Genomic DNA, 27,127 nt, shown 5'->3' with positions numbered 1-27,127 from the left:
CAGGCATCTGCCATAACAGGTTATTTTTAGAGAAAAGGTCTCACTCTGGCTCAGGCTGGTCTGGAACCTGTGAGCTCAGGAAATCCACCTGCCTTGGTCTCCCAGAGTGCTAGGATTACAGGCACGAGCCACCATGCCTGGCCTTTTATTCTTTTTTTCTTTCCCAATGTCCGTACTTCCTATTTCTTTTGCTGTCCTAGTACATTAACTCCATGAGTTCTAGTTATAGAATTTTTAGATCACTGAATGAACATTCCCCTATTTATTTTTGATTTAAGTGGAATGTTTTAAGCATTTACCATTAAGCATTTTTTTCCATATGCATAGCTGGTAGATACTATTTTTTAACTTAAAACATATTTAAATGACACGTAATAATCACACATATCTATGGGATACATAATGATGTTTCTGTACATACAATGTATAGTGCTCAGATCAGTGTAATTAGCATATCCATCACCTTAAACATTTATCATGTCTTTATGGTGGGAACATTCAATATCCTCCTATTTGAAACTATACATCTACACACACATGTATATACATACATAGATAGACATGTACATAAATATGTACGTATATACATATATAATTTCAAATTAATATGAGGGCACACATTTTTAGGTTACATTGTTCTCACTTCCAAGGAACAGTTCAAGTTGCAGTGATCATTTTATACGGGTATAGAACACAAGAACTTAGTGCTCCTATCTAGCTGTAATTTCATATCCCAAACAAATCTCTCTCTGTCTCCTCTTCTCCTAACCCTTCCTACACTCTAGTATCCTTTATTCTACTTTGTACTTCTGTGACTTAAATGTACTTTAGCTCACACATGAGAGTTAGAACATGCAGTATTTAACTTCCTATTCCTGGCTTATTTCACTTACCATAATATCCTCCAGTTCTATCCATATTACCGCAAATGCTAGAATGTCAGTCTTTCGTATGGTTAAATAGTATTTCTTGGTCTCCATATGCCATACTTTCTCTATCCGTTCATCTGTTGTTGGACACCTAGGGCAATTCCTTATCTTGGATGTTGTGAAGAGTGCTGCAGTAAACATGGGATGCAGATGTCTGCTCCATGCACTGATTTCCCTTCCTTTGGACAAAAGCCTAGTATTGGGATTGCTGGATTATATGTTAGTTTTTATTGTTATTTTTTGAATAACATCCATTCTGTTCTCCTTGGTGGCTTCACTAGATTACATTCCCAACTACAGTGTCTAAGAGTCTGCTTGTCTCTGCCTCTTCACTGGCATCTATTATCCTTTGGTAATACCGATCCTAACTGGGGTGATAAGAGACCTCATTGTGGTTTTGATTTGCACTTACCTGGTGATTAGTAATGGTGAACTTTTTTCATGTACCTGTATTTCCCTGAAAATAAGACACCGTCTTATATTTATTTTTTCTTAAGAAGACACAGTAGGGCTTATTTTCAGGGGATGTCTTATTTTTATTAAGTATATACAACAATCTACATTTATTCAAATACAGTTAAGTCATCTTCTTCTGGAACCTGATAGGGGGAGCCGACCTTGTTGGTGGGGCTGGTGCTAGTGATGCGTGAACTCCTTTCCCTTAGCCATTCACACGTGCATAATAGTGCAGATGACTCGGAGAAAGGAGCTGTGGCAGAATAAAAGGTATTCCAGTCTTCCTTACCACTCTGAGTCAAAATGCACTAGGTCTTATTATCAGGGTAGGGCTTATATTTAACAAATGCATAGAAATCCTGCTAGGGCTGATTTTTTGGGTAGGTCTTATTTTCAGGGAAACACGGTATTTATCAGTCATTTGAAATTCTTTTAAGAAACATCTGTTCAGATCATTTGCCTATTTTCATAGGAGATTGTGTGTATGTGTGTGTGTGATTTTCCTGTAAGATGTTTGAGTTTCTCCTGTATTCTGGGTACTAATCATCTGTCAGATGAATAGTTTACAAATGTTTTCTCCCATTCTTTGTGTTCTTTTCATTTGCTCAGTTGTCTCCTTTGCTGTGCAAAATCTTTTTAGTTTGATATATTCCCATATGTATATTTTTGCTTTTATTGCCTTTGCTTTTGAGGTTATATTCTTAAAGTTTTTTCCCAGACCAATGCACTGAATTCTTTTGCCTTTGTTTTCTTCTAGTAGTCTTGTAGTTTTGGGTCTTACATTTAGATCTTTGATCTACTTTGATTTGATTTTTATATGGGGTGAGAGGTGAGGGTTATTCTTATGCATGTGGATATCCAGCTTTCTCAGCACCATTTATTGAAGAGACTGTCCTTTCCCCAGTGAGTTCTTAGGGCTTTACATGGATTAATTTCTGGGTTCTCTGTTCCCTTCCATTGGTCTATGTGTCTATTTTATGCTGGTACATGCTATTTTGGTTGCTGTCACTTTGTTGTATATTTTGAAGTCTGGTAATGTTATACCTCCAGCTTTGTTCTTTTACCTCAGGATTCCTTTGGCTATTTGGGGTTCTCTTGTGGTTTCATATAAATTTGAACATTTTTTTTCTATTTCTTCAAAGACTGTCATTGGCATTTTGATAAAAAGTGCATTGCATCTGTAGATGGCTTTTGATAGTGTTGTTGTTTTAATAATAATAATTCTTTAGATCCATAAGCAGGGATGTCTTTCCATTTGTTTACTCTTCAATTACTTTCATCAGTGTTTTGTGATTTTCCTTGTAGGGTTCTTTCACCTTTGTTAAGTTTATTTCAATCTCTCTCTCTCTCTCTCTCTCTCTCTACACACACACACACACGCGCGTGCATATATATACATATACACACTATATATTTAGTAGCTCTTACAAATGGAAATAATGTTTATTAAGTTCAGGAAGTTTCCTTCTGTTTCTAAATACTAATTATTTATTTATTTTAGCAAGAATGAAAATGGAATATTAGTAAAAGCATTTGGGGGGACATTTATTGAAATGATTAGGTGGTTTTTGCCTTTAATCTCTGTATTACTGGAATACATGATAGGTTAAAAATGATATAATATTAACCATTAATTACTTATTTACTATGTCCCAGGAATTGCTGTTTTTTTAATCTTAATTGATTATGATTTCACAACTCTGTGAGACAATGAAACAGACTCAAGAAATTTGTTTAAATTATTGAAGTTCACAGAGTTGAGTGGTGGAAGAATTGGGACATCTGTTTCTGACTTAAATAAATATTTTTGGATCCTGAGGTATTAATTTTGACAATATTCTGTTTGATTTTATGTGCCAATATTTTATATGTTCATAGGTGAGATCAGCGTCTAGTCTGTCTTTTTTGTTGGCCTATTTTAGTAATAGTAGAGTTCTTTACCATTTCTCAAAATGTAATGTATATACACACTAATGCTATAATCAGAAAAGTAATTTTGATGTTACAGTTATTGCAAAGGGTGATTTATCAATATTTACTCTGAAGAAAGAGTCAGGGCAGTAGTGGGGGCAGAGGAGGCGCAAGTCTGAACCTGCAGTTATCAGGCTACCACAGTATTTCATACCGGAGGTGGAAAAATCCCTGAGAGCAGTGACAGTGAAAGCTAAAGGAGAAGGGGTGGCCCAGAGAGCTATTTGTGTGAAAGAATTAACATTAACTCATTAAACATTCCTACTAGGTGTAAAGCATAGTCATTCTCAATGTCCCCGTGAAGCTTAGTCCCAGAAAGCTTAAAATTTAATAGAGAGCTTGATAAAGGAATAATTACAATGAAATATGAGACGCTTTTGATAATTGTGTGTAAGTTGTACAGCATCCTGGGGGGATTTAAAGAGAAGAGAATATTAACTTTAAAAGGCGTCTAGCGGGATGGTGTGGTGGCTCAAGCCTCTAATGCTGGCACTTTGGGTGGCTGAGGAGGATTGTTTGAGCTTAGGAATTTGAATACAGTCTGGGCAACATAAGATGACCCCATCTCTATAGGATATTAAAATATATATGTACATAAGCTGGGCATGATGGTGCAAGCCTCAGACCTGTAGTCCTAATTAGTCAGGAGGCTGAGGTGGAAGGATCAATCATGTGAGCCCAGGAGTTCAAGGCTGCAGTGAACTGTGATCACACCACTGTACTGTAGCTTCTGTGGTAGAGTGAGACTCTATCCCTTAAGTAAAGAAAATTAGAAATTTTCTAGGAGGAAGATTTCCTGGGAGAGAGACATTTCCAGCTGATGAAACACAAATTCAGAGTGCTGGTCGCCGTGGCTCATGCTTGTAATCCCAGGACTCTGGTAGGTCGAGGCGGGTGGATTGCCTGAGCTCACAGGTTTGAGACTGGCCTGAGCCACAGCGAGATCCTGTCTCTAAAAATAGCCAGGCAACGTGGTGGGTGCCTGTAGTGGCAGTTACTTGGGAGGCAGAGGCAAGTGAATCCCTTGAGCCCAAGAGTTCGAGGTTGCTGTGAGCTGTGATGCCGTAGCACTCTACCATGGGTGACAAAGTGAAACTCTGTCTCAAAAAGAAAAAAAGAAAGAAAGAAAATAAATAAATAAATAAATAAATAAAATACAAATTCTGAAAATTAGGAAGTATGTGATATTATAAATAACATTTTCTTCTCAAAATACTTTAAATTTCTGAATTTTTATATGAAATGATCTGAAGATGAATGCATGCTATTTTGGAATAAAAATGGTGTAAGAGTCATTGTTAGGAATAGCAAAAGAACAGAAAGTATTGATAGAAAAAAAGATTGGAAGTATGGAAGGTGCTAGTTTATGAAGGCTCTTACAGAGTGTTTGAAATATAAATCACTGAGACATACCTGGAAATTTTTGAACAGGGAGAAAAATAACAGGTTGTGAGTTATTATGAGTAATGGATTCTTAGGGCTTTAAATCCACCCCACCTCAATAATAGAGAAAATGCCAGTCCCAGTCCCTTAGCAACTCTCTGGAAAATTGAGGTTAGATTCAAACTTACATAAAATAACACACTTGAAATTCATGGTCTCTAATATTTAAAGTAAAATAAAATAGTACATTGATTTGTGTAAAGCATAAAAATGGAGAAATACAGATATTCTATTTCCACTTTAAGTTCTGATTCTACTTATGACTTTGAATGAGAAATCAGCTGTCATATCATTACTTTCCTGCTTCCCAGAACTTAATGAGTTTTCAAAGTAACTTTAGCAAGTGCCAAACCCATGCCGTGTTCAATGGTACTCTCCATGTATTTCCACACAATTGGTTTAGCTGCTTTTCTTCAAAAAACGTATTTATGTTACTCCACCAGCACTTCAATTTCAGAGGGAAATATCTCTACAATCCCTTGGGTTGGAGTTTCTGCAGATGGTGAAGAGCATTCCCAGAACCAAAGCAGACACTTGCAGATAAGTTGTAGGCAGCTGAGCAGACTGGCAGTGGTGTGCGCTGCCTCCTGTATTCATGTTACTGCATCAAAGCCGGTGTTGGTGGACAAAGCCTAAGTAAGGGTCATTACTCTCTAAATACTTTGACATTGCTAACACCTGGCTTCATCCCTCTTTGATTTTCTTATTTTTGCTGTAGAGGAACAGATTATTTTATTTTTTTTCTTAGTCTAGAAGTAATTTTATGGATGTTTTATATGAAAATTCGAATATTTGGAATAGAACCTTTTTGCACTTGACTTTAAGAGAAACTTTATGGCTTCTATGTGAGTCAAGATTACCTTTACCCATTCTTCTGCATTCTACTAGGTAAGAAAAAAGAAAATTGGATTTAGGACCGTCTTTCCAATAGAAGCTTTATTTATTATAAGTTGGTAAAATACAATTTGAATTTTGACTTGTTTGACTCTCTTTGTTTCCCCCCAAAGTCATTTATTTATTTATTTAATATGTTACGGGGGAACTTTTCATTGTTTTTGTTGGTTTTGCTTTTCTTTGAGACACAGTCTTACTCTATTGCCTTGGTTAGAGGGCTGCAGAGTTAGCCTAGCCACGGTAACCTCAGACTCCTAGGCTCAAGCGATCCTCCTGCCCCAGCCTCCCAAGTACTGGAATTATAGGCACCTGCCATAATGCCTCCCAGAATGCTATAATTTCAGAAATAAGCTACAGTGGCTGGCTTGGGAAACTGTTCCATCCCAGTGCAAAGCTAAGTGCTTTTGATTTCAGGGGAAAAATACCTTCTGTTGTGCTGTTCACATTGCACTGGGGAAAGAGACTGAAGACAAGTAAGTAGACAAGTAGGCAAACAGTAATTGCAAGTTGTGAGTGTCCTGAAGAAACAATCGGAACCTGATGTAGAGGCAGAAGGCAGGGCAGAGTGAGAAATTTAGCTAGTGTGCTCTGGATTGCCTCTGTGAGTGCAATTGACCTGGGGCTTAAAAGGAATGAGAGCAAATGCAAAGGCCTGGAGGGAACGTGTGGCAGTCAGAAGGAACAGCAGGTGCTGTTAGGATTGCTTCTCAATGATGACATTAAATTCCACCTAGAGTGGCAAGTTCAAGGTCTTCCCCCAAATAATAGTATGTGCCTGGCCTGTGTATCTGTGTTGGGGCACTGAGTAGTCTAGAAGGAGGGGCAGAACCAGGGTTATTTGGTATTTGGTTCATTGTCTCTTTTGAAGTTCTCCCTGTTAATATTTCCCCCATCCACTGGCTCAGATAGTGTGGGGAATAAAGAAGCCTTGTCAGAATTGTAGAGAGCAACCAAGACCTCCTCTCAGTAGTTGGCTGACTACCCAATGCTTTTGTCTGTCATCCACTAGGCTCAAGAGAAAATGACTAATAGGGTCATGCAAATCCAGCCATGTAAATTTAGCCTTTCTTCAGACCTCTCCTATTAGCCACATAGAACACCTGAGGAAAATGTGGAAAATGACAACCTGTGGTTTAGAAGTAGCATATGGGTCAGGTACAGTGGCTCCTGCCTGTCATCCTAGCACTCTGGGAAGCCCAGCCAGGTGGATCCCTTGAGCTCAGGAGTTTAAGATCAGGCTGAACAGAAGCAAGTCCCATCACTACTAATGATAGAAAAACTAGCTGAGAGTTGTGGCGGCACCTATAGTCCCAGCTTCTAGGGAGGCTGAAGCCAAAGGATCACTTGAGCTCAAGAGTTTGAGGTTGCTGTGAGCTGTGATAAAGCCATGGCATTCAATTCCAGGGCAACAGAGTTAGACTCTTTCTCAAAACAATAAAGAAAAAAGAAAAATAGAAGTAGCAAATGCTGTATGGCACTTCAGTAGTTATATCAATGAAATAATTACAATAGTGTCTCTCATGGAAATGTTCGAACATATTAATAATCATAGTTAAAATGTGAAGTTACAAAAATGTGAATGCCTCTGCGCAGCAGGGAGCCTACCCAAAGACTGGTATAAACAAACCACCATTCATTTATTGATCTGTCATTGACCTACACAACAAAAATCAATATCATTTGAGTCCCTTGTCCACACTAAAAGGATGTTTTCTTGAGCAGCAAAAATCAATGACCATTACTCTTCCTAAAAACAAATGGAACATAAATAAAAATAATATTTTATTGAAAAAATATTCTTATTAGAGAATTATTTTCATAATTCCATGTCAAATAAACCAAGTAACCATAGATTCCACCATATTTGGGTTATAAGCTGTTATGTTAGTATAGAGGATTATTTATTACATGCTTAAAAGTTGCAATGAATATTTGATTACTAGTTCAGGAAATAGTGCTTTGTTGACAGTTTTTGGTGAAAAGTCAATTTTTTTAAATGTGCAAAGATGAAGTTCTACCTTTTTAAGGGAAACTCCACATTTATTCCAAGTCTCTTTTTTTCTACTCTTCTGCCTACTGTCCCAGCTTCCCGGCCTTCCTCCTGGCTTCTCTTATCCCTTTCTCTTCGTTTGGGTCTTCTGAATCTCTTCCAGTTCCTTCAGTTTTATTTTCCTTCTTTTGTGTAATCTACTATCAGATGGCCATGTTATAAATTCTGGGAGAAATGCTATTTCCCCAGGGCTTCCCAGCTCTGTGCCCTGCCTGGCTGTCCCTGCAGTGGGCACAGTGGAATCTCTCGCATTCATCCTCTCGTCTGCCCATTTATTCCAGAAACTTCCCATTCTGCCACAAAAAAGCAAACATAGAGGACAAGACCAGTTTAGGGTGCAGTTAGAAAGCTTTCACCACAACCTTAGCAGAGATATTTTCTTTAGACGGAAAGTATACACACTCTTCTTGTATTTATATAACGTAATTTCCACAGGCTTTGTGAAAAATCTATTAGGAAGAATCTGATTGGGAGAGTCAGGCATAAGGTTCTGGGATGAACACAAAGGAAGGTGTGTTATGTATTTCTTTAGTAGCAATTGTATTAAAGAAACAGGAAAAGCAGATTCATTTTCCATTTCAGTAGCATTTTGTATGGTGTACTTTGAGATCTTAGAGCAAGAAATTATATACTGAGTGGAGGTCTTTAAAGAAAACTTTTTGGACAATTCTCTTAACCCGTCAAAGTTTTTAGCATCTCCTTGTCCCCAAGTGGACAAGAACACCAAGGACTCTATAAACAGGTTCTTAGTCATGTTGTGAATCTCTCTGGCTACCCTTTGATCCACAGTTGTGAATTTGTTTGCTCTGTCTGTGACACTTGCTATATTCTTGTCTCCAGTTGCTGCTCCTCTCCGGGGCCCTGCATTCCTTCTGACCAGCCTCTTTGAATTATTATTCTTGTGGGCTGCTTGTTTGGTTTGGGCATTTATGTCACTGTCTATTTTTGGACATGGCCTATTGATCCTCCCTAAATCTATAGTCTGAAGAAACTGGCTGGAGGGCCTGACCTAGTCTCTCTGTAAACCCCAGATCTAGGTTCTAGAATTGAGCAGGTACAGGGTGGCCTGACCACCGCCTGGTCAGAAAACATTTCTCTGAAACTTCCTTGGGATGTTCACTAATCAGACTGCCTATTTAGCCCTCAGTTGCTGATGGTTTTTTCTTTTACTATCAGCGTGAAGATGTAAAGTCTCACTTTGTCCTTTGTGCACGCCTTTCATTCTGGTTAAATCTAAGGATAAAGACCCTGAAAATTCAGTCTGTAGATTTTTTTTTTTAGAAATCAAAACTCTGTAAAAGAAAAAAATATGGCAGTTGATGGCCATTTTTAAGTCAGCTACATAAATAATAAATATATATAGTTTTGTGTTTTCTTTTGGTGGGCATTAAGGATTGGATGTCTAAAGATAATTTTTTTTCTGATATTTTTGTAACTACTTGTAAATACCAAAGTAATAAAAATGACTATAGAAATCAAGCAGCATGTAAGTATGTATAAAAGTAGGTCTTGTTTTAGATGTCTAACACTGCCTAAGATAAATATACCACAATTTCACTGGCATCCAGAAGCACTTACTGACAGTTTTGTGCCCAAATGGAAAGAGTGTTAGTAAGGTAATGATTGCCCATTGCAGAAAGTATTTGGGAGAATTGGCATGATAATTTTTCATGTGTAATGTGTAAAGGAGGCCTCTATTTATTAGGAACTGGAGTAAAAAACCAAGATGTTTTCTTTTTTTCCAGTTTTAAGATCTGAATATAATGTTTTTATTTGCATTAATTGAAGAAATAATAACCTCATACCAAGCTTCAGTTAGAACATGTTCAAAGGTGGTAGAAACTCCTCTAAGGCTATTATTTCCCTGATGTGATTAAGAAACATGGGAGGTTGACCAGCTTTGGGAAAATATACGAGATGGCTGAAAAGACAGCCCTGCAGACAGCAAGCCATGCAGGGATGGATGCTTTTTCTCTGTCTATGACGACAGGTGACCTAAAATAGGTAGTATGCATTCTAATGGATTACATGTACTCAAATCCTTTTGTGTTTTCTGAATAGTGAAAAGGGAGTCCTTTCAGCCTCTCTTCTACAAAAGGAAGGAACATTTTGAGAGAGACTATATGGGTTGGCAGGCCTGTGGGAGGCTGCTGAGTCACATGTGATTCACAGACCCAGCTTCAGAAATCTTCAGACTTTCACGTTACCATACAGGGGGGTCCATTTTAAAACTGCTTGTTGAAATCTGCATGGGGATATGCTCTAAATGGAGCAGTAGGAACAGTGACAGATGACTAATAATGAAAAAAAAATTAGGAGATTGCAACAATTCATTTGGAATGTTGATGTTTAATTCGTGTTACTGGCTGCTCCTTGATCCTTTCATATTTTATGAAGATGGTGAGTTACGTGGGCAAGCCATGTTACAGTAGGGACTTCATGCTCAAGCTTCATCCTCATTTCACTTCCTACCTGTATGGATAATGATTGAATGTGAGCTCTTTTCTAAGTCTTTGCTTGGGATTGTAGGATAATTATTTCATAGATGGAAGATGTAAGCATTAACACCAGTGAGGCTTCCTATGAGAAGATAAACCATTGTCTTTAAAGTATTTCATAATTTATATTAGTAATTTAAATTCCCGTAACCCTATTGTGATTTGTTTCCTAATAAGAGAAAATACAGACACTGATTTTTTTCTATTTTCTTTTGTTAGTACCAGGGAATTATCTGATATTAAACACTTCACTAGCAAAATAATGTTCAAAAAGGCCTGCTTAGTAAATGCACATACATAAATCATGTGTGATAGCATGTTTTTAATTTATTGAGAGTATGACACCAAAGCTTCAATTCAACTCTATAAAATAGTGCTTTTTCTCTCTAATAATTTTGACCTTCTTTTTAACATATAATGCATCAAATGTGATGATTATGTACTATTGTTATTTAACAGCACATGTTATATAACTTGAAAAATTAAATCATTCCAATAAAAAGTTTGAAATCATGACCAAGAAATTAAAAATGTTTCCTTTTCTATATTGCTTATATAAACCCTTCACAATTGCACATTCCTTGAAAGGGTTATTGCATAGTGCTAAACAGTGTAATTTTTCTTGCATTTGATTAACATAAATTCACTTTAAAACATAATTCTCATTGTTCATTTCCCTATGTGGATGGAGAAAAACAGTCTGATAGAAAAAAATAAAGTAGTTTAGATTTTTGTTTATAGTGAGCAGGTCAGGAAGGGGAGCTGGCTATAATTTTTATCCAAAGAGCATCTTCTGTTTGGCTGTTCAGTGTGCTGAGACCATCAGAAGGGAACACAAGGGCAATGTGTGTGCCGCTTAGCTAAAGAGGGTCAAAGAGAACCACATTCTCTGAGGACAAAAGGGTTGGAAGCCATTAAATTGCAATACATTCTCTGAGCTGAAAAGATGTTTACTATCTCATTTTTGAAGACTTTATTTTTTATTTCTCTAGAATTTTGTACTTAATTAAAAAATAAATAAAAGTGTGGGAGGTAGCCTAACCTTGCAATATTTCTTTCTGCTGTCTTCAGAAAGAGCGTTATTGTCTTTCTAATTTGCAAGTTAATATATTTGCATTGACAGCATTTGATTGTTAAATAAACTCTGTCTTGGAACAGCTGTCAGACAAATACACTCTGGGCTATATTGAAAAGAAATGCCACATGAATCAAGCTGGGTCCTGGTTTTTTTATTCACACATTTGTTTGTATATCTAAACCTACATCGTAAAAAAAAGTGAAGGCCAGCTGAAATAGTCATATTTTTCATGCATATTGGAGGAATTAATGTTGCTCATAGAATATTTTGTGTTTAGAAACACATCAGGGCTGAATCTACATCCTAACCTGCTACCTTATGTCAAATCTGTGTACATGTTATGAATAATATCAGCTTCTATCGCTGTGGACCTTCTGCATGATACTGAGAATGTCATGTTATGTTAATGAAAGTAGTCAAACTTCTGGTTACAAATAAAATAAATAGTACTTAATGAATTTGATAATATTGATGAAAATTTAAAAAATTTAACATGATGAAAAATTATAACATTTAAGTAAATCATGTACATATTTCCACTAAGATGTTTTGAGGAAGAAAATACCTGGGCATTCTCAGTTAGTTAAATCTTTATTTTCTAACTGTAAGTTTTTAGTTGCCTAGTAAAAATAAGCCTTCTCTCAGTCTTCTTTTCTCTTTGGTGTCAGGAAGCAGATTTCAAACCCAGAGCTATGACATTTGTATACAACAGAAAATGGGACACATTTTTTAAGTTATGGTGAGAGGCTAGTTAAGGGGCTATTATTTGAGGTTCAACCATGAGAAACAATCTATGCTTTAGATCACTGCATCAGTGAGCACTTTGTAACATAGTTATTTGTTTTTGGCTTTTAAGGGCAATCGATGTGCCATGTAGTAACTGGGACCCTGGTGAGTAACTGATCCTTTTGATGCCCCAGTTTTTTCATCTATAAAATGAGCCTACTAATTATATTTACCTCAAAAGATTCTTGTGGGAATTACAGAGTTTGTTCACATAATGCGTTTACAGAACAGCTCCTGGCATGGAAGTGCTCAGTAGATGTTATCTGTTGTTTATTGAGCACCCACTATATGCCCAGAACCGTGCTAGATATTCTTGGAATACAGAAGTATAAACTGTATCCCTTCCCTTCAAGGAAATTAAGTATTTTAGAGAGATAACAATACATAAGATAATATATCACCATGTGGAACATTTTGAAGGAGAGACTACATATCTAACAACTTAGAGAAAAGAAAAATTTGTAAGCATCTGAGAACTTGGACTGACCAGAAGAAGGATCGACCCACAGACTCAAAGAATGATTTTCAGCAGCTGTTTAAAGAATGTGACAAAAGTGGTGTGTTTATAAAACCGAGTTAAAGTGGCTTGAGTGGAGATGCTGATCTACGTAGAGAAGCAGATTGGCCATTTAGGTCAGAGTCCAAATGCAATAAGCTTTTGAGGATTTTGAAGGAATGGAACTACTGTGAATGCTCAGCTAATAATTCAGAGAAAAAAAGAAAATGAGGATATTTTGATCATGATATTAAATAACGCGTACATGCTTGAACTAGGCCAAAATAAATTTTTTGGACAATTTGCCATGACTGAGAAAAATCATGGCTACACAATGAAAGGAGAGACCTTCAGTGAAATGAATGGAGATTTTGTAATGAGCAATTAGAAATTCAGCTCCTTTGGTTCATAGAAACACCAGCAGCAGATTGTGTGGCCATGTGGGACACCTCGGCTGGCACCAGGCTACAGAGGGACTGTGCTAGAGGTTGTAACTAACTGTGACATGGAAGGGTAAAAAACAAAGCTCTCAACACTGCAGGGAGCAAATCGCATGGCTGAGACCAGCCCCCAGCCCCAAGCCGCTGCTAATCCATAGAACTACCTTCATATCCGCCCTAAAATGTATTGTTTCTTTGTTGTTGCAGAAGCTGTAAGCAAATGACTGCAGCTGAGGCAGAAAATAATAACTAAAAAACAATTTAAAAAAATCTTGTGGAAAACAAAAATCCATCTGAGGTGGTGGAAAAATTAGATCTCATGGAGAGAAAGAGAAGAGAAGCTGATCTCATGGCAACAAAATCTTATGAAGAAAATTAGATCTCATGACCTTTGATAACTATGAATCTAAAATTTGTAAAGTGGATTAGCCACGTGCGCCTGCACACACACCATGGCAAGAGACCAGGAAATGAAGGCAGAGAATCAGGAACAGCGAAAGGATCAGGTTTCAGGGATTCGACCCTTTTTCTCCGCTCCAGTCCTTTACCTTACCTTTCCACTCTGATTCGCATGACCATGTCTTTCCTAGCATTTCTTATGGGATTACTCTAGATAAAAATGGAATACGAAACCATTTCACAAGTTGAAACAGCTTTCTAAAAACACAGCAGCAGTGTTATTGAAAATGGTTTAAATTGAGAATAATTTCAGGAGCTAACTAACATGTCTGGCATGACACCCATCGCACAAATAATCCTGTGGTTTAATGTAGATATCAAGCACTCCCTTTACACCAAAAAAAAAAAAAAAAAAAGCAAAGAAAAAGAAGCATTGCATTGTCTAGTTATCTGTTATAAAGAAATGCATATTTAGCAAAATTTCATGTCTAGGTTATCTAAATCTTTGGCTTACTTATGTTATTTTTACCCAACTACAGGAACACTGTGGGTGGTTTATTATGTAACAAAAATAGGAGCAGTTTGGCATTGGTGGAATATTTATAGCAAGTGGAACACTAGACTTGAAATATATGATCTTATTACCTCAACTTTATGAATAAGCTATTTATATATCAACCCAGTTGAAATGGTCAGTTTGTTAGATCTTTTGATAGTTTAATTTTTTCTAGCTCCACAGGGCATAACTATGTCTCTCACTCATTTGCTTGGGTTAAAAATAAAAATAAGATTCTTTCTTAAACATTGTGGTGTAGCAGAGAATTGCCTTAGGACAGGGCTCTCCATGGGAAGCCTTTCTGCTCTCCTACCACCCCTCCTATCAATCCCTTACTGTAAGGGCTCCGTCCCCTTCCCTTTTTTCTGTGTTAGAGAGACCAGCCCCCAGCCCCACCACCTCCCATTCCTTCTTTCTGTCTATGATAAGTGCTATTGGAATAAGTTGAGAGGCATATGGGAAGACCAGGGCTGTTTTAATATTCTCTTCTTACCAATAGTGGCAGGTTTGCAGGCATTATTCTCTTTTTCAAGGGACTTATCCATATCAAATACAAGAAGGACAGGCAGTTGGTCTTGGGTTTGACCTCTTATAACAAGTCTTACCTATTACTTGCACTCTGTTGGTCCAATCAAGTCAAATTCTTTAGCATTTAGAACAATTCAATAGATAACTATTCAGACTGGACACTTTGTACTCAACTGTTATAATTTAAAATAGATTATGTGGGCTATAATTTTTATTTTTCTGAATTTGATCCTCTGAGGCACACCAAAAGAAATGGATTGTCCTCTTTTATTCTCTTTTTGAAAATAAAGAATTTTCTGAACAGAGCTATGCACTACTGTTTGCAAACCCACATTAGAGACAAATCCAACCTCAAGAGAAACAATATTACTGAAATAGTAAGTTTGGTTCTCTCCCCCTTAATGAAAAGTTAAATATTTTATATGTTGGCTTTTAGAATTTCATCTGTTTCTATACGGTAAAGTGAAGGAGGTATAAAAAATTAATTGTTCAATAAAATATTTGCCTCAATTTTTAGAGATCGAATGCTTCAGGTTACCCCAACTCTGTAGGACAACAACAGCAGTTGGAAACCTTGTGCTGCTCGTTGATTCTGTAACAAGTTATTGTAGAAACAGAGAAGGATTGCAAGGCTTATTTTTTTCTATGACACTTAATATATACTTACAAGATTTGGAGCTTTAGGGCCCACACTTTAGAGATTTAATAATTCCTTTAAAGTATTAAGTCCACATTTTGAAAATACGCTACCTGTTGAAAGTGGGTACTATTTGCAGATGCATGGGGTCCAACAGTTTATTTTTTTTCTGATAAGAATTATGATGAAATGGCTCAGTGCCTGTAGCTCAGTGGCTAGTGTGCCAGCCACATACACCGGGCTAGCGGGTTTGAACCTGGCCTGAGGCCTGCTAAACAACAATAACAACTACTAAAACAACAACAAAAAATAGCTGGGTGTCATGGCAGGCACTTGTAGTCCCAGATACTTTGGGAGGCTGAGGCAGGAGAATTGCTTAAGCCAAAGAGTTTGAGGGTGCTGTGAGCTATGATGTCATGGCACTCTACCGAGGGTGATGTAGTAAGACTCTATCTTAAGAAAAAAAGTTATGGTGAGAAGATGTATACCAAGTAAAGATCCCTGTCATCTTTTAAAAATAGCAGTGCAATTGCATTTCAATACATTTTTCTATTCAACAAATATGTGTCTACTAAATTCAAGACATTATAATAGGACCTTCGAAATGCAGTGATGAGAATACACGTATATCCATCTAGTCATGAGGGATGACTAGAAAGGCAGGGCAGCACCTGTGGCTCAGTGAGTAGAGTGCTAGCCCCATATACTGAGGGTGGCAGGTCCAAACCCAGCCCCAGTCACACTGCAACAACAACACAAATAGCCGGGTATTGTGGCGGACACCTGTAGTCCCATCTACTCAGGAGGCTTGAGGCAAGAGAATCACCTAAGCCCAAGAGCTGGAGGTTGCTGTGAGCTGTGGGTTGCTGTGAGCTGTGATGCCACAGCACTCTACTGAGGGTGACAAAGTGAGACTCTATCTCAAAAAAAAAAAAAAAAGAAAGAAAAAGAAAAGAAAAAGAAAACAGGCACAAAGCACAGTTAAAGTGCTCTTGAAGTTTAGTGGACAGAAGGGAATGTCCTTAGTTTGTGAAAAGTGATACTAGAATAATTTGTGGAATTTATCCATTCACAAGGGAAATGGGTTATTACTTTAGATTTAGAAGGAGTACAAATAAAGGCAAGTGAGGAAGGAGAATGGCAGATAAAATCAAATATTGATAAATGACTTTATTTGGGTTTATGACAAGAAAAAGGAGTCAGATGATAATACCTTAAAAAAAGAGAGACTATGGAATAGGGTCACAGGAGCTAAGGGACATAGGCTTTTAAGAAGGCAATGGAGCAATGGGGGGCGTGGCCTAAGACAGGAATAAAAAGTAGTTCTGGTGTATACATACCTTGACGGTGAACCTGATCTCCTGGGCTTCTCACCATTTTCCTCCACAAGTACCATTCATTCTCTTTACTTTTCTGAGTACCTGTCATGCTCAAATCGTGTTTTTATAATATTGCAGCTTCTGTTACCATCAGAGATTTGAAGCCAGGGAATATACATTTCTAACAAGCAGGGTCAAGTATGTTCTTGACATCAGAGGTTTGAAAATCCAATGTATTTTCTCATGGAGACAATATACCTATTAGTGAAGTTCAACCGAATCTATAATCAGATCTACATGGGTGTCATGAACTTTGTTGCGCTGGCTAGAGATGGTAGTATGTTTTCATTTCTAGGAGAAAGATTTTCAAACTGTTACATTTTCTGGGAGCAATCTGTTTTGTTTCACTATGACTTTAGGAATTTGTTCTTGTAAAAAAAATACTTATTTTATATACAGTTTCAAATGATTTAAAGTAGGGGATAAATCCTCAGGCTGCTGTCTTCATTTAGTCTCTACAGCATATTCCGTTTGAGAGGTTATTTGGGTAAAAACTCCAAAATGATGAGAACGCTTTGACATTTGATAACACAGTATTTTGCACATTTTCTTATAAATATTGTGATAGGCTTTTTGGTTTCCTAGAAAAAGAGCTTAGAAAGCAGGTGTTTATGAATATACTATTATAACTTCCTTTAGAATTAAGTTTTATTTCACCTTGATAGAAACTGTAATAACGTAACATTTTAATGTATATTTTAATAGTTCTTTTAGCATGAGTAGAGATCTTGAAATTGTGAGGCCCTTCAACTGGCTTTTCCTTGACCTATTTCCCACCCTTTGGTATCCTACCTCCCACCGTCATCTCCACACTTCTCCCTACCCCCATGCTGCCCTCTTCAGCCTGGTTCAGGTGAGAAATGCACAAGGCCATGCTGATTAGTACAGGGGGAACTGGTGGCTTCTGTAGAGTGCAAAATCTTAAAATCCTCCCCAGACATTCTTACTAAACCTCCCCTTTTTTTCCATCTAGTTTCTGTATTACTTACTCCTTATCTCAGAAGAGATGACTTGTTTCCTTCCTTACAAAGAAAATAGAGACCAATAAGTAAAACTGTCATCTTTTTGCTGTCATCATTCTAGTTATTTCCATTTACCTCAAATCTACCTTTTTTCCTCTAATCTCCATCGAAGAAATATCTTGTCCTCAGGTTGTGGATTAGGTTTTTTCTTGGTTCTTCTGAGTCCTTAATTCATCCCTTCCCTCTTCCTTCTCATGTTTGGGATACAGACATGAGCAAGAAAAAGCTTAATGAATCTAGAGTCTCTTTATTTTTATTATTTCTTATTTTCTTGACACAGTCTTACTCTGTCACCCTAGGTAGAGTGCTGTGGAGTCACAGCTCACAACAGCCTCAAACTCCTGGCCTCAAGTAATTCTCTTGCCTCAGCCTTCCCAGTAGCTGGGACTGTAGGTGTCCACCACAATGCCTAGCAAATTTTAGAGACGGGATCTGGCTCTAGCTCAGGCTGGTCTCGAGCTCCTGAGCTCAGGTGATCCACCAGCCTTGGCTTCCCAGAGTGCGAGGATCATAGGCGTGAGCCACCTTGCCCTGCTAGAGGCTGGAATCTCTTAAAATATTGCAGGGGAGAAACAATTTCTTTCCTTACCTATTTTATTGAAAGGTTCATGGCTGAGGCCCTTATTTAAAAAGAAACACACAATTAATTTAATGGAAGTTTTACATGATACAGAAGCCTTCAAAATAAATAAATAAATAAAGGCTTCAAGACCCAAAAAGACCCAGGGAAACCTAGGCGGTTTTATAGACATTATTGCAGAGGTATGATTGGAAGATAACGAGCATGGTCTAATGGTGATAAACCAGGAGGAACTTAGCAAGGCCTGTTTGTTCAGACTCCTCTTGTTTCCTATGGAAGATTTCTTCCCTTTGTGGATAGTGCAGGGGAGAAGAGAAGGGAGAGGTCAGAGAGGGAGCTCCCAAATTTCATGGCCTGTTTCACAGCAGAACAACAGAAGGTTGGGGAAACCTTCCTGCTTTTGCTGTTGTCTTAAGCAGTGTGTGTGTGTGGGGGGAGGGGTGTCAGGAATGATTTGTTTTTGCATGTCCTTGACCTTCCTCCCACCATGGACTTGTGACCCTTTAATGTGAAGGTGCCCTGTTTGGGGTAGTGTTGCCTATACTTTATCACTGTCAATGAATTACATCTTCTCTCCGGAATCTTTGACGTCTCTTTCTCTACCTGCCTTCCTTCGTGAGCATAGAAATGTGCTCATGGCGACTCTGTTATGAAACATATAGAAGCACCAGCTCCCCCTTCTCTGTTTCTTTCCGGGTTTCTCAGTTTCTTTCATTCTCTTCATACACACGGTGAACAACTTTCACTCACCCAACGCTCTTTGGAAACGTTTTCCTTTCCGGCTTTTCAGAGAGAATTGTTTTTCGATTCTCTTTTTGGCCACTCCTCAGCTTCTTCTGTCCCTTCTTTAAATGCTGTTTCCAGAGTACGACCTACTGTTTATTTGCTTCCTGCCTCTGTGCACTCTCCTTTGGGAGTCATTCATTGATTTACCTATGTCCTTTATATGCACCGTAACTATCAAGTCTTTAAACTCTATGGAGATTTCCCTTCTGAGCCCTCTAAAACCCTATACATTCACTTGTACCTATACTGGAGTCTCCCCCAAAACCCCTGTAATTGAATCAATAAATATGAACAAATCAATATCCCTTTAAACCTTTACTGTCCTTGTACTTTCTGTGTCACAGTGTCCTGTCATCATCTAACTGTGAAACTCCCTGATTCATCTCAAATCCTTTCCTCGCTTTCTTATGTGGCAGTACGTGAAGTCTTGTTCCTACCGCAGAATTTCTGTTGGGCTAGTTGCTTCTATCTGGCCTTCCATCTTTTTCCTTTCCCCCTTTCACCACCACTTAGCTTAGGTCCTTCTCATTTCTTTTCTCTGAATTAAACTTTCTCCTTTTGTTCTCTACTCTCCTTCTAGCCATCATCCACGTGGTATTAAGGACATTATTTTATCACGTTCTTATGTACTCATGTGATCATATCATTCTTTGGCTTCTCATTTTCTAACATTTCTCTATTATTTTGATAATAATCTTCAGAATGGTATTTAACACCCTTGATTTGGCCTATGTATCTGGCTGAATTTCTTCCCTACCATTTTTGCCCCAATTTAATACAATTTGATGAGCCAAGTTTGGACTCCAGCCACTCACACTTCTTAGACTTGCTGATTATGCTATATTTTACATTCCCCTGCCTTCAATGTTATTTCCTTCTTTTTTCTTTATTTTCCTTTTTTAAAAAAATGTGTGGGATTCATTGAGAGTACAAAGAGTTAGGTTACACTGATTAAATTTGTTAGATAAAGTCCCTCTTATAACTGTGTCCTGCCCCCAAGAGTTGTACTGTGTACTGAAACTCCCTGTCTCCCTTGCTCATTCCCTTGCCACCCCCCCCCCCCACTTTGTATTAGCTCATCTGCTGTCTTCATATTAGAATAGAGTACAGGGGACTCTTGCTTCTCCATTCTTGTGATGCTTTACTGAGAAGGTTGAAGTCTTTGTCTCTTTTAGTGGCTGAACAGTATTCCATGGTATACATATATGACAGCTTGTTAATCCATTCCCGCGTTGGTGAGCATTTATGCTATTTCCACATTTTTGGGATTGTAAATTGAGCTGCAATAAACAGTCTAGTGCAAATGTCCTTATGATAAAAGGATTTTTTTTTCTTTTGGTTAGACGCCTAGTAATGGGATTACAGGATCAAATGGGAGGTCTAATTTGAGTTCTTTGAGGGTTCTCCATGCTTCTTTCCAAAAAGGTTGTATTAGTTTGCAGTTCCACCAGCAGTGTAAAAGTGTTCCTTTCTCTCCACATCCACATCAGCATCTGCAGCTTTGACACTTTGTGATATGGGCCATTCTTACTGGGGTTAGGTGATATCTCAGGGTATTTTAATTTGCATTTCTTTGATGATCAAGGATGATGAGCATTTTTTTCATATGATTGTTAGCCATTCATCTATCTTCTTTAGAGAAGGTTCTATTCGTCTCTTTTGCTGAGTGATATTTGGGATTGTTGGGCCTTCTTTTGTTGATTAATATGTGTTGTCTATAGATCCTAGTTATCAAGTGGTTGTCCAATTCATAATATGCTAATATCTTTTACTATTCTGAAGGCTGTCTGTTTGCTTTGGTTTTTGTTTCCTTAGCTGTTCAGAAGCTTTTCAGTTTAAGTCCCATTTGTTTATTTTTGTTGTTGTAATAAACCTGTCCAAAGTGTAGTGAAACTGTCTGTTTGTAATTGCCACAGAAGTCTTCATAAAATCTTTCCCAGGCCAATATCTTTAAGTGTTTTCCCCACACTTTCTTCCAGGATTTTTATTGTTTCATGCCTTAGATTTAAATCTTTTATCCATCTGAATCAATTTTTTGTAAGTGGTGAGAGGTGCAAGTTTTGCATATATAGCATGATTCCAACTATGTCAAAGAAATATTATAGATGAAGCCTTCAAGGAACTTAGCTAATGTTTATCATCACAAGGCAGTAAGATTATGGGTGATGTTAATTTTATTCTGTGTGCATAGTGAACTTTCCATATTATTTTATATCTTTCTTTGGTTTCTGTTTAGAGTCTCTGTCCAGTTCTGTCAGAGGGCTGTTAAAATCCCTGGCTATTATGGTATTGTGGGATATCATGTTGCTCCCGACTTCAAGATCTGTTTCATAAATGTGGGAAAATTTTAGTTGGATGCATAAATATTTAACATTGAAATGTCTTTTTATGTATTGTTCCTTTGACTAGCATGGAGTGACCATCTTTGTCTTTCTGAACTTTGGTTGCTTTAAATAGGCTTGTGTCTGAAAATCAGATTGTAACCCTCCTTTCTTCTGATTTCTATTTGTTTGAAATACTGTTTTCCATCCCTTGATTCTGAAGTGTGTCTCCTGCAGACAACATATGGATGGCTTGTGGTGTTTTATCCTTTCAGCCTGTGCCTCCTCAGTGGTGAATTCAGTCCATTGACATTTATTGAGAGAATAGATGAGTGTGGTGGCGGTCTATTCCTCTTTTTTTGTTAAAGTCCGTTGTGTAGTTTTACCCTTTTTGCCATTGTGGAAACTAAGATTTAACCTCTAACTTCTGGGTGTTTACTTTGCTGGTGGTCCATGGTGGTGGTCACTGTTGAGAATAGGTTTAAGTATTTCCTGTAGAGCTGGTCTTGTGGTGAATTTCCTCAGTGTTTGTACATCTATCTGCAAAAGATTTGCTCTCTTCATCAATTTTGAAGCTTTGTTTAGCAGGATACCGAATTCTGGGCTGAAAATTGTTTTAAGAATGTTGAAGGTGGGTGACCAGTCTCTTCTTACTTGGAAAGTTTTAGCTGTCATCCGAATGGCTCTGCCTCTGTAGGTCGGTTGGCACTTACTTCTGGCTGGTTGCAGAATTTTTTCTTTCATCTACACTTTGGGACAGGTTCATTACAAAGTGTCTTAGAGAAGCTCTGTGTGAGTTGAGATGACCCAGGGTTTGATATCAGTCTGAAAGGAGTGTGTCCTGGTCTTTAGTAAAACTTGAGAAGTTTTTATTTATGATCGTCTCCAGTAGCGCTTCCATCCTTTGTGACAATCTTCTAACCCTTCAGGAATCCCTATTATTTTTATGTTTGAATGCTTCATAGAGTCTCGTAGTTCTTTATGTGCTTATTCTGCTTTCTCTCTCTTCTTTTCTGTCTCTTTAACTGCCTGTGTTAACTTGAGAACTTTATCCCCTAGCTCTGAGTTTCTTTCTTTTCCATGGTCTAACCTGTTTTTGATACTTTCTACTCTATCTTTACATTCCTTGATTGCATCATTTCCTTAATTAAACTCTGCCATATCCTTTCTATAGTCTACATAACTCTTGTCTGTCTTCTCATTTTCTTGTTCATTACTTTTATTGTCTTTAACATCCATATTTTAAATTCACTTTCTGTCAAATCCATTAGCTCTTTATTGGTGGAGTCTTCTGCAGTAGCTCCCTCATGGTCCCTTGGGGGAGTTCCTCTGTTTTAGCTTTTCATATTGCTCGAATTTTTCTATTATGTGTTCTTATATGTTCTTTCTTCTTATTCACCTCCTTATCCTCCTTTTTCCTTCTTACTGCCTCCTTTGCTTCAATTACCTAGTTTCAGAGCTTATGTCTTAAAGTGGCCTCAGCCTGAGCAAAGCCAAACTCTTCCCTGTGGCCAAAAATACAGGAGTCCTTGCTCTTGATGACAGTATGTTGCAATATTAAGCCAGGACACCTAGTGGCACTTTGTTTTTTTTTAGAAGACAGAGCACATAGACAGCAACCTGTATGGTTCTTATTCCTAACTTGTCAGTTAGGAAGGTAGTTTGTCAGTTGCCTTCAGTGATCACATAATTGTTTCCTCAGCATTCAGACCCTGTCAGGTTGAGATCTTAAAGCTCAAAAGAGTCCTTTTTGGGGCAGGTCTCACAGTACCCCAAGACTCCAGTTCCCACGGGGTGTGGGAGTCCCTCAGTCTGTCCCAAGAGGGAAGCTCTGATCCTGCCAGGCAGAATTAAGATTGCCATGCTGTAGGTCCTTGAAAAGACCTTCTCATGATCTTCCTGCAATGGCACCTTCTTGACAGCTGAGAGCTTCTCATCATGGCTGGCTTGCTAGCCACCAAACCTATGGCAAATCCACTCCAACTGGCATTTGAACTGTTCGAGTCTGGACAGTCTTCTAAGCTTTCTGCTCAATTCATCGCTTCCCCCAGTAAGTCAAAACTTTGGAAAGTCTTCCTCCCATCCTGGACCTCCATGGGCGGCCAGCTGATCCAGCCAATCACAATCACTTATCTAATTCATCAGATTCCCATGGCTTTGGACCATATGCTGTACCCAGCTCACCACCTCCTCCCTGTGCTCTCTGAGCTATGACAATGTGTAAGGTCCCTATGCCAGATATGGCTGGGTTCTCTCTTTTTCCCCAGTCATTTTAGGAGAGCTCAGCTGAATGATCATTATGGTCCTCCATCTTACTTCATCCCCTCCTTCTTTTTTTCATTTTTGTGATGTCTACTTGGCTTTCAAATGCCACTTCAAGTAGCTTGTGCTCCAGAAAGCCTCATCTGCTAGTCTCTCTGGATCACTAATTAATAAATATAAAGCAGCTCCCTTCTAGTTCCTGAAATTTACCCCACCATATATATTTTTGTTGTTCCCCTCTTCCTCTCTTCCTGCCAGATCTAGTCTTAACCCCAATCTGAATCTCCATCTCTTAATATCTTTTCCAGCACAACTAATATTTGTTGAATTGGTTAACAGGGAACAAATAACACATTTATCTTAGTTGAGTGCTGTATTACTTTCTTATTATTGTACATAAAAATGCTACATACTCTGCAATTGCCCTGAAGTTTTATAATACTTTCAGTATAAATTGAATAAAATAGAGCTTAGATATTATACATATGTGATTGACAATTTACCCAAGAAGATAAAGATTGATAAAATATTTGTACATGTGAGTGTTTTGTTTTTCTTGTGTTAAGTTTTTACTTTCATGGTAAATAGGATTTCTCATTATTTCCTATTTATTAAAACATTCTAATTTTAGATTGAAAGACAGTGCCTAAATATTTTAGAAAATTGCGTAACACTTCATATTTATAAAAAATAACCTTTGCTCCTGTGAAGTATTCTTGACAGCTTGTCAGTAGGCAGGGAAGCCTGAGTAGGTTTCTGTATTGCTTTTTAGCCAAAATAAGTTCATCTCAATGAACATTGGTAGTAACTGTGCCCTTAAGTGTCCAATTAGAATGCATGTTTTGGGTCAGTTTAGCATAAATCAGAACTCAGTTATGAGTTAAGTTCATTTCCTTACATACATATTCTTTATCTTTCAGTATCTCAGCTAAAGGGATGTATGACACTTCTTACTATTTGTCAGTTTTAGGAATTATATCTGAGAAGAGATGATTCATTTTGTCTGTGTTCTAGGGTTTGTTCAGTAACTGCTTAGAGAAATGACATGTGATCTGAATCTGAAAATGTTGTCAATGGTCTGCTTCTACTTGTGTCCTACTGTAACTTGTTTTTTATGTTCAAATGGGATTAAACTATATTTATCTAATAGTAATGCTAGGAATATTAGTATTTATATTTTTCTTTTATATGTAACAGCCTACAAGTAGTAAAACTTACAGTATTAGAATATCATTGTGTGCATCATTCATTTTAATATTTCTGTAAGTTTCTTCTGTATTTTTTATCTTACTTCCATTTATTTATTTATTGTTTCTTAATATTCCTTTACCATTTTCTAGTCTATTTATAGGGCATGGTTCAATAAATATTTATAATTTTGTTTGTGCTAAAGTATCCCTAACCTTAATGAGTTTCATTTACTAACTAATTTATTTCACATGTAAATCAAGCCCCTGTGGTCTTTTCTAGGGTATTTCATCCTTTTTTATGACTGATTTTCAGGGTTTTTTCCTTCTTCTCTAGCTTATCAGCTTATTATTCTTTTATATATTCTCTTACACAGCGTTTAAATTTCTTATCTAAGTTAGGCTGGTATTCCATATTTAATTTATTTTGTTACATTTAAGTTTGTCTAAAAATAGTTGGTGACCTTGATATGCCCTTGGAATTCTTTGAGGAAAACAGTTAAATCTCCATGATTCAAATTGCATATGTATATGTTAAGATAAGTTCATATTCACAGATAAATCATCTATCATTGTTACTAGCTTATTGGTGTTTTCTTACATTTGCCTGGGCAGAGAAGAATGTTAACTTTAGGTCTAGATCATGAGGATGAATGAGTGAAATATATGAAGGAATTGCAAATTAAATTACATTGATTTGAATGGAGAAAATTTTGTGATATTATTGGGTAATGTCTCCAATGCCGGGAAAAGGTAAAACAGGACATGGATTTAGGTTTTTCTAAAACAACATGACATTCATAACTCTTATTTTAAAGTGTCCATTGCATTAATTTAAAGTATATACCTGAAATGGATTTGAACTGAAGTCCTTCAATGATAGTTGTAATGATCACACCATTGTGTTAAAATTTAAGCTTGGATCCAGTGATTCCAAATCTGAGCTGAGCTAAGGAATGGAAACATTGCTGAACTTGATACACTAAGATATTTGTTGTAGTGTAATTAATAGTGGTTAAAAGCTAATGATATCTTAGCTAATTTCATGCAATTTTAATAAGAAATAAGCAAATGTTTACCAATGTTTACCATGTTGGCTAAAACATTAATGTTACTTTCCTCTTTTTTGATTTGGAGGTATTTTGACATCCTAAAAGCACAGTTAAGGTTCAGTGCTATTCCAATTTAAAGGTGGAGTAGGATGGTGAACATGGTAGGAGCTAGGAGGCAAGAAAAGATATAAAAGTGATTTAAGGAGTTAGCTTTAGCATGGATATGGGTACAAAATACTGAAATGTAGCCCTTTTTTGCTAGAGATCTGATGATAGAATATAATCTTTTCTTATTTCTGCAGTATCAAGTCATGGGTGGATAAGATGCAAGAAGACCTCGTCACACTGGCAAAAACAGCAAGTGGAGTCACTCAGCTCGCTGATGTGAGTAAAATTCTACAAAGAAACTTGTTCATCTTTTCTTTAATTTGAATGCAGTTCTATCTTCTAGGAAACTGGATTTCTCTGTTACAAATGGGATATGAACCACTTCCTCACGTGGATCTATTAGTGAAATTCTGAAAGAGACCTGAGTACTCCAATGTTACTATGAATAAGAAATGCTATCCCTGACAATTAATGAAACTTTTTCACCACACTTTATAGGTTCCTTATACACAGCCTTCACTTATATGATTCCACATTGAGTATACTGGTCCCACATTCAAATTGTCATGTATGTAGTACCTCAGGGTATACATTCTTCAGAATATATTTTAGAAGTTCTCATGTAGTGGTGACTGCAAGTCCTACGATGGGTTCTTTTGAATATTTGCAGTGAGAACATAGCTTCATTCCTTGAAGGTAGATTTTCCTTTTAAAATTATTTGAAAAGTGTTTACAGCCATATCCAGAGACTAGAGTAGGTCATTGAGACTGATATTAAGGTTTTGGTGCAAGAAAAGAAGTCACTAGAAAAAATGATGTTTTTCTTGTGAATTCTATATGGGCTATGAAAGTCACTCCAAAATCGTTTTTGAAAATGACGGCAATACATACATATTTGGATAGCATCTTAAATAGATTATTTTCCATGTCCACATGTAAGAGTATTTACATATATAAATTTCCATAAGATTAATTAAAAATTAAACATCATTTTTCAAGGGTCTGACTACTTTCATTTTAATATAAGTAATACAGTAATTTGAAAATAGTCTCACCTTACATTCTCAGTGATGCAGTGAGGCCTTCCTAAAAATGTGATGGGCCAACAAAGTGAAATCATATAAAAGTTGCTTAAAGTATAGTATGTGACTTTTTATCATGCAGATATTTATGTATGAATATTCTCCTCTTGGAGAAACTGTAATGTATTGTTACCTTCTGGGTTCATTGAAATTCCTAAGAGAAACCTTAATAAGCACATATTTCAAA

At 37.2% G+C, this 27,127-nt stretch overlaps 1 protein-coding gene across 2 annotated transcripts in view; it reads left to right on the top strand.

Moving 5' to 3' along the window:
• The window catches only part of CACNA2D1 (calcium voltage-gated channel auxiliary subunit alpha2delta 1), a 502,006-nt gene that overhangs the window by 70,374 nt on the left and 404,505 nt on the right, over positions 1–27,127 (top strand). For both annotated transcript variants that reach the window (XM_003782628.2, XM_012811373.2), the window contains exon 2: positions 26,053–26,134. In XM_003782628.2, the coding sequence (XP_003782676.1) occupies positions 26,053–26,134 (82 nt within the window). The remainder of the gene's footprint in view (positions 1–26,052; positions 26,135–27,127) is intronic.

The sequence above is a fragment of the Otolemur garnettii genome, unplaced genomic scaffold (assembly GCF_000181295.1).
Source record: "Otolemur garnettii isolate 467f Iridium unplaced genomic scaffold, OtoGar3 scaffold00005, whole genome shotgun sequence".
Classification (NCBI taxonomy): domain Eukaryota; kingdom Metazoa; phylum Chordata; class Mammalia; order Primates; family Galagidae; genus Otolemur; species Otolemur garnettii.
Note: the sequence above shows the minus strand (reverse complement) of the source record. Positions and strands in the feature narration are given on the sequence as shown.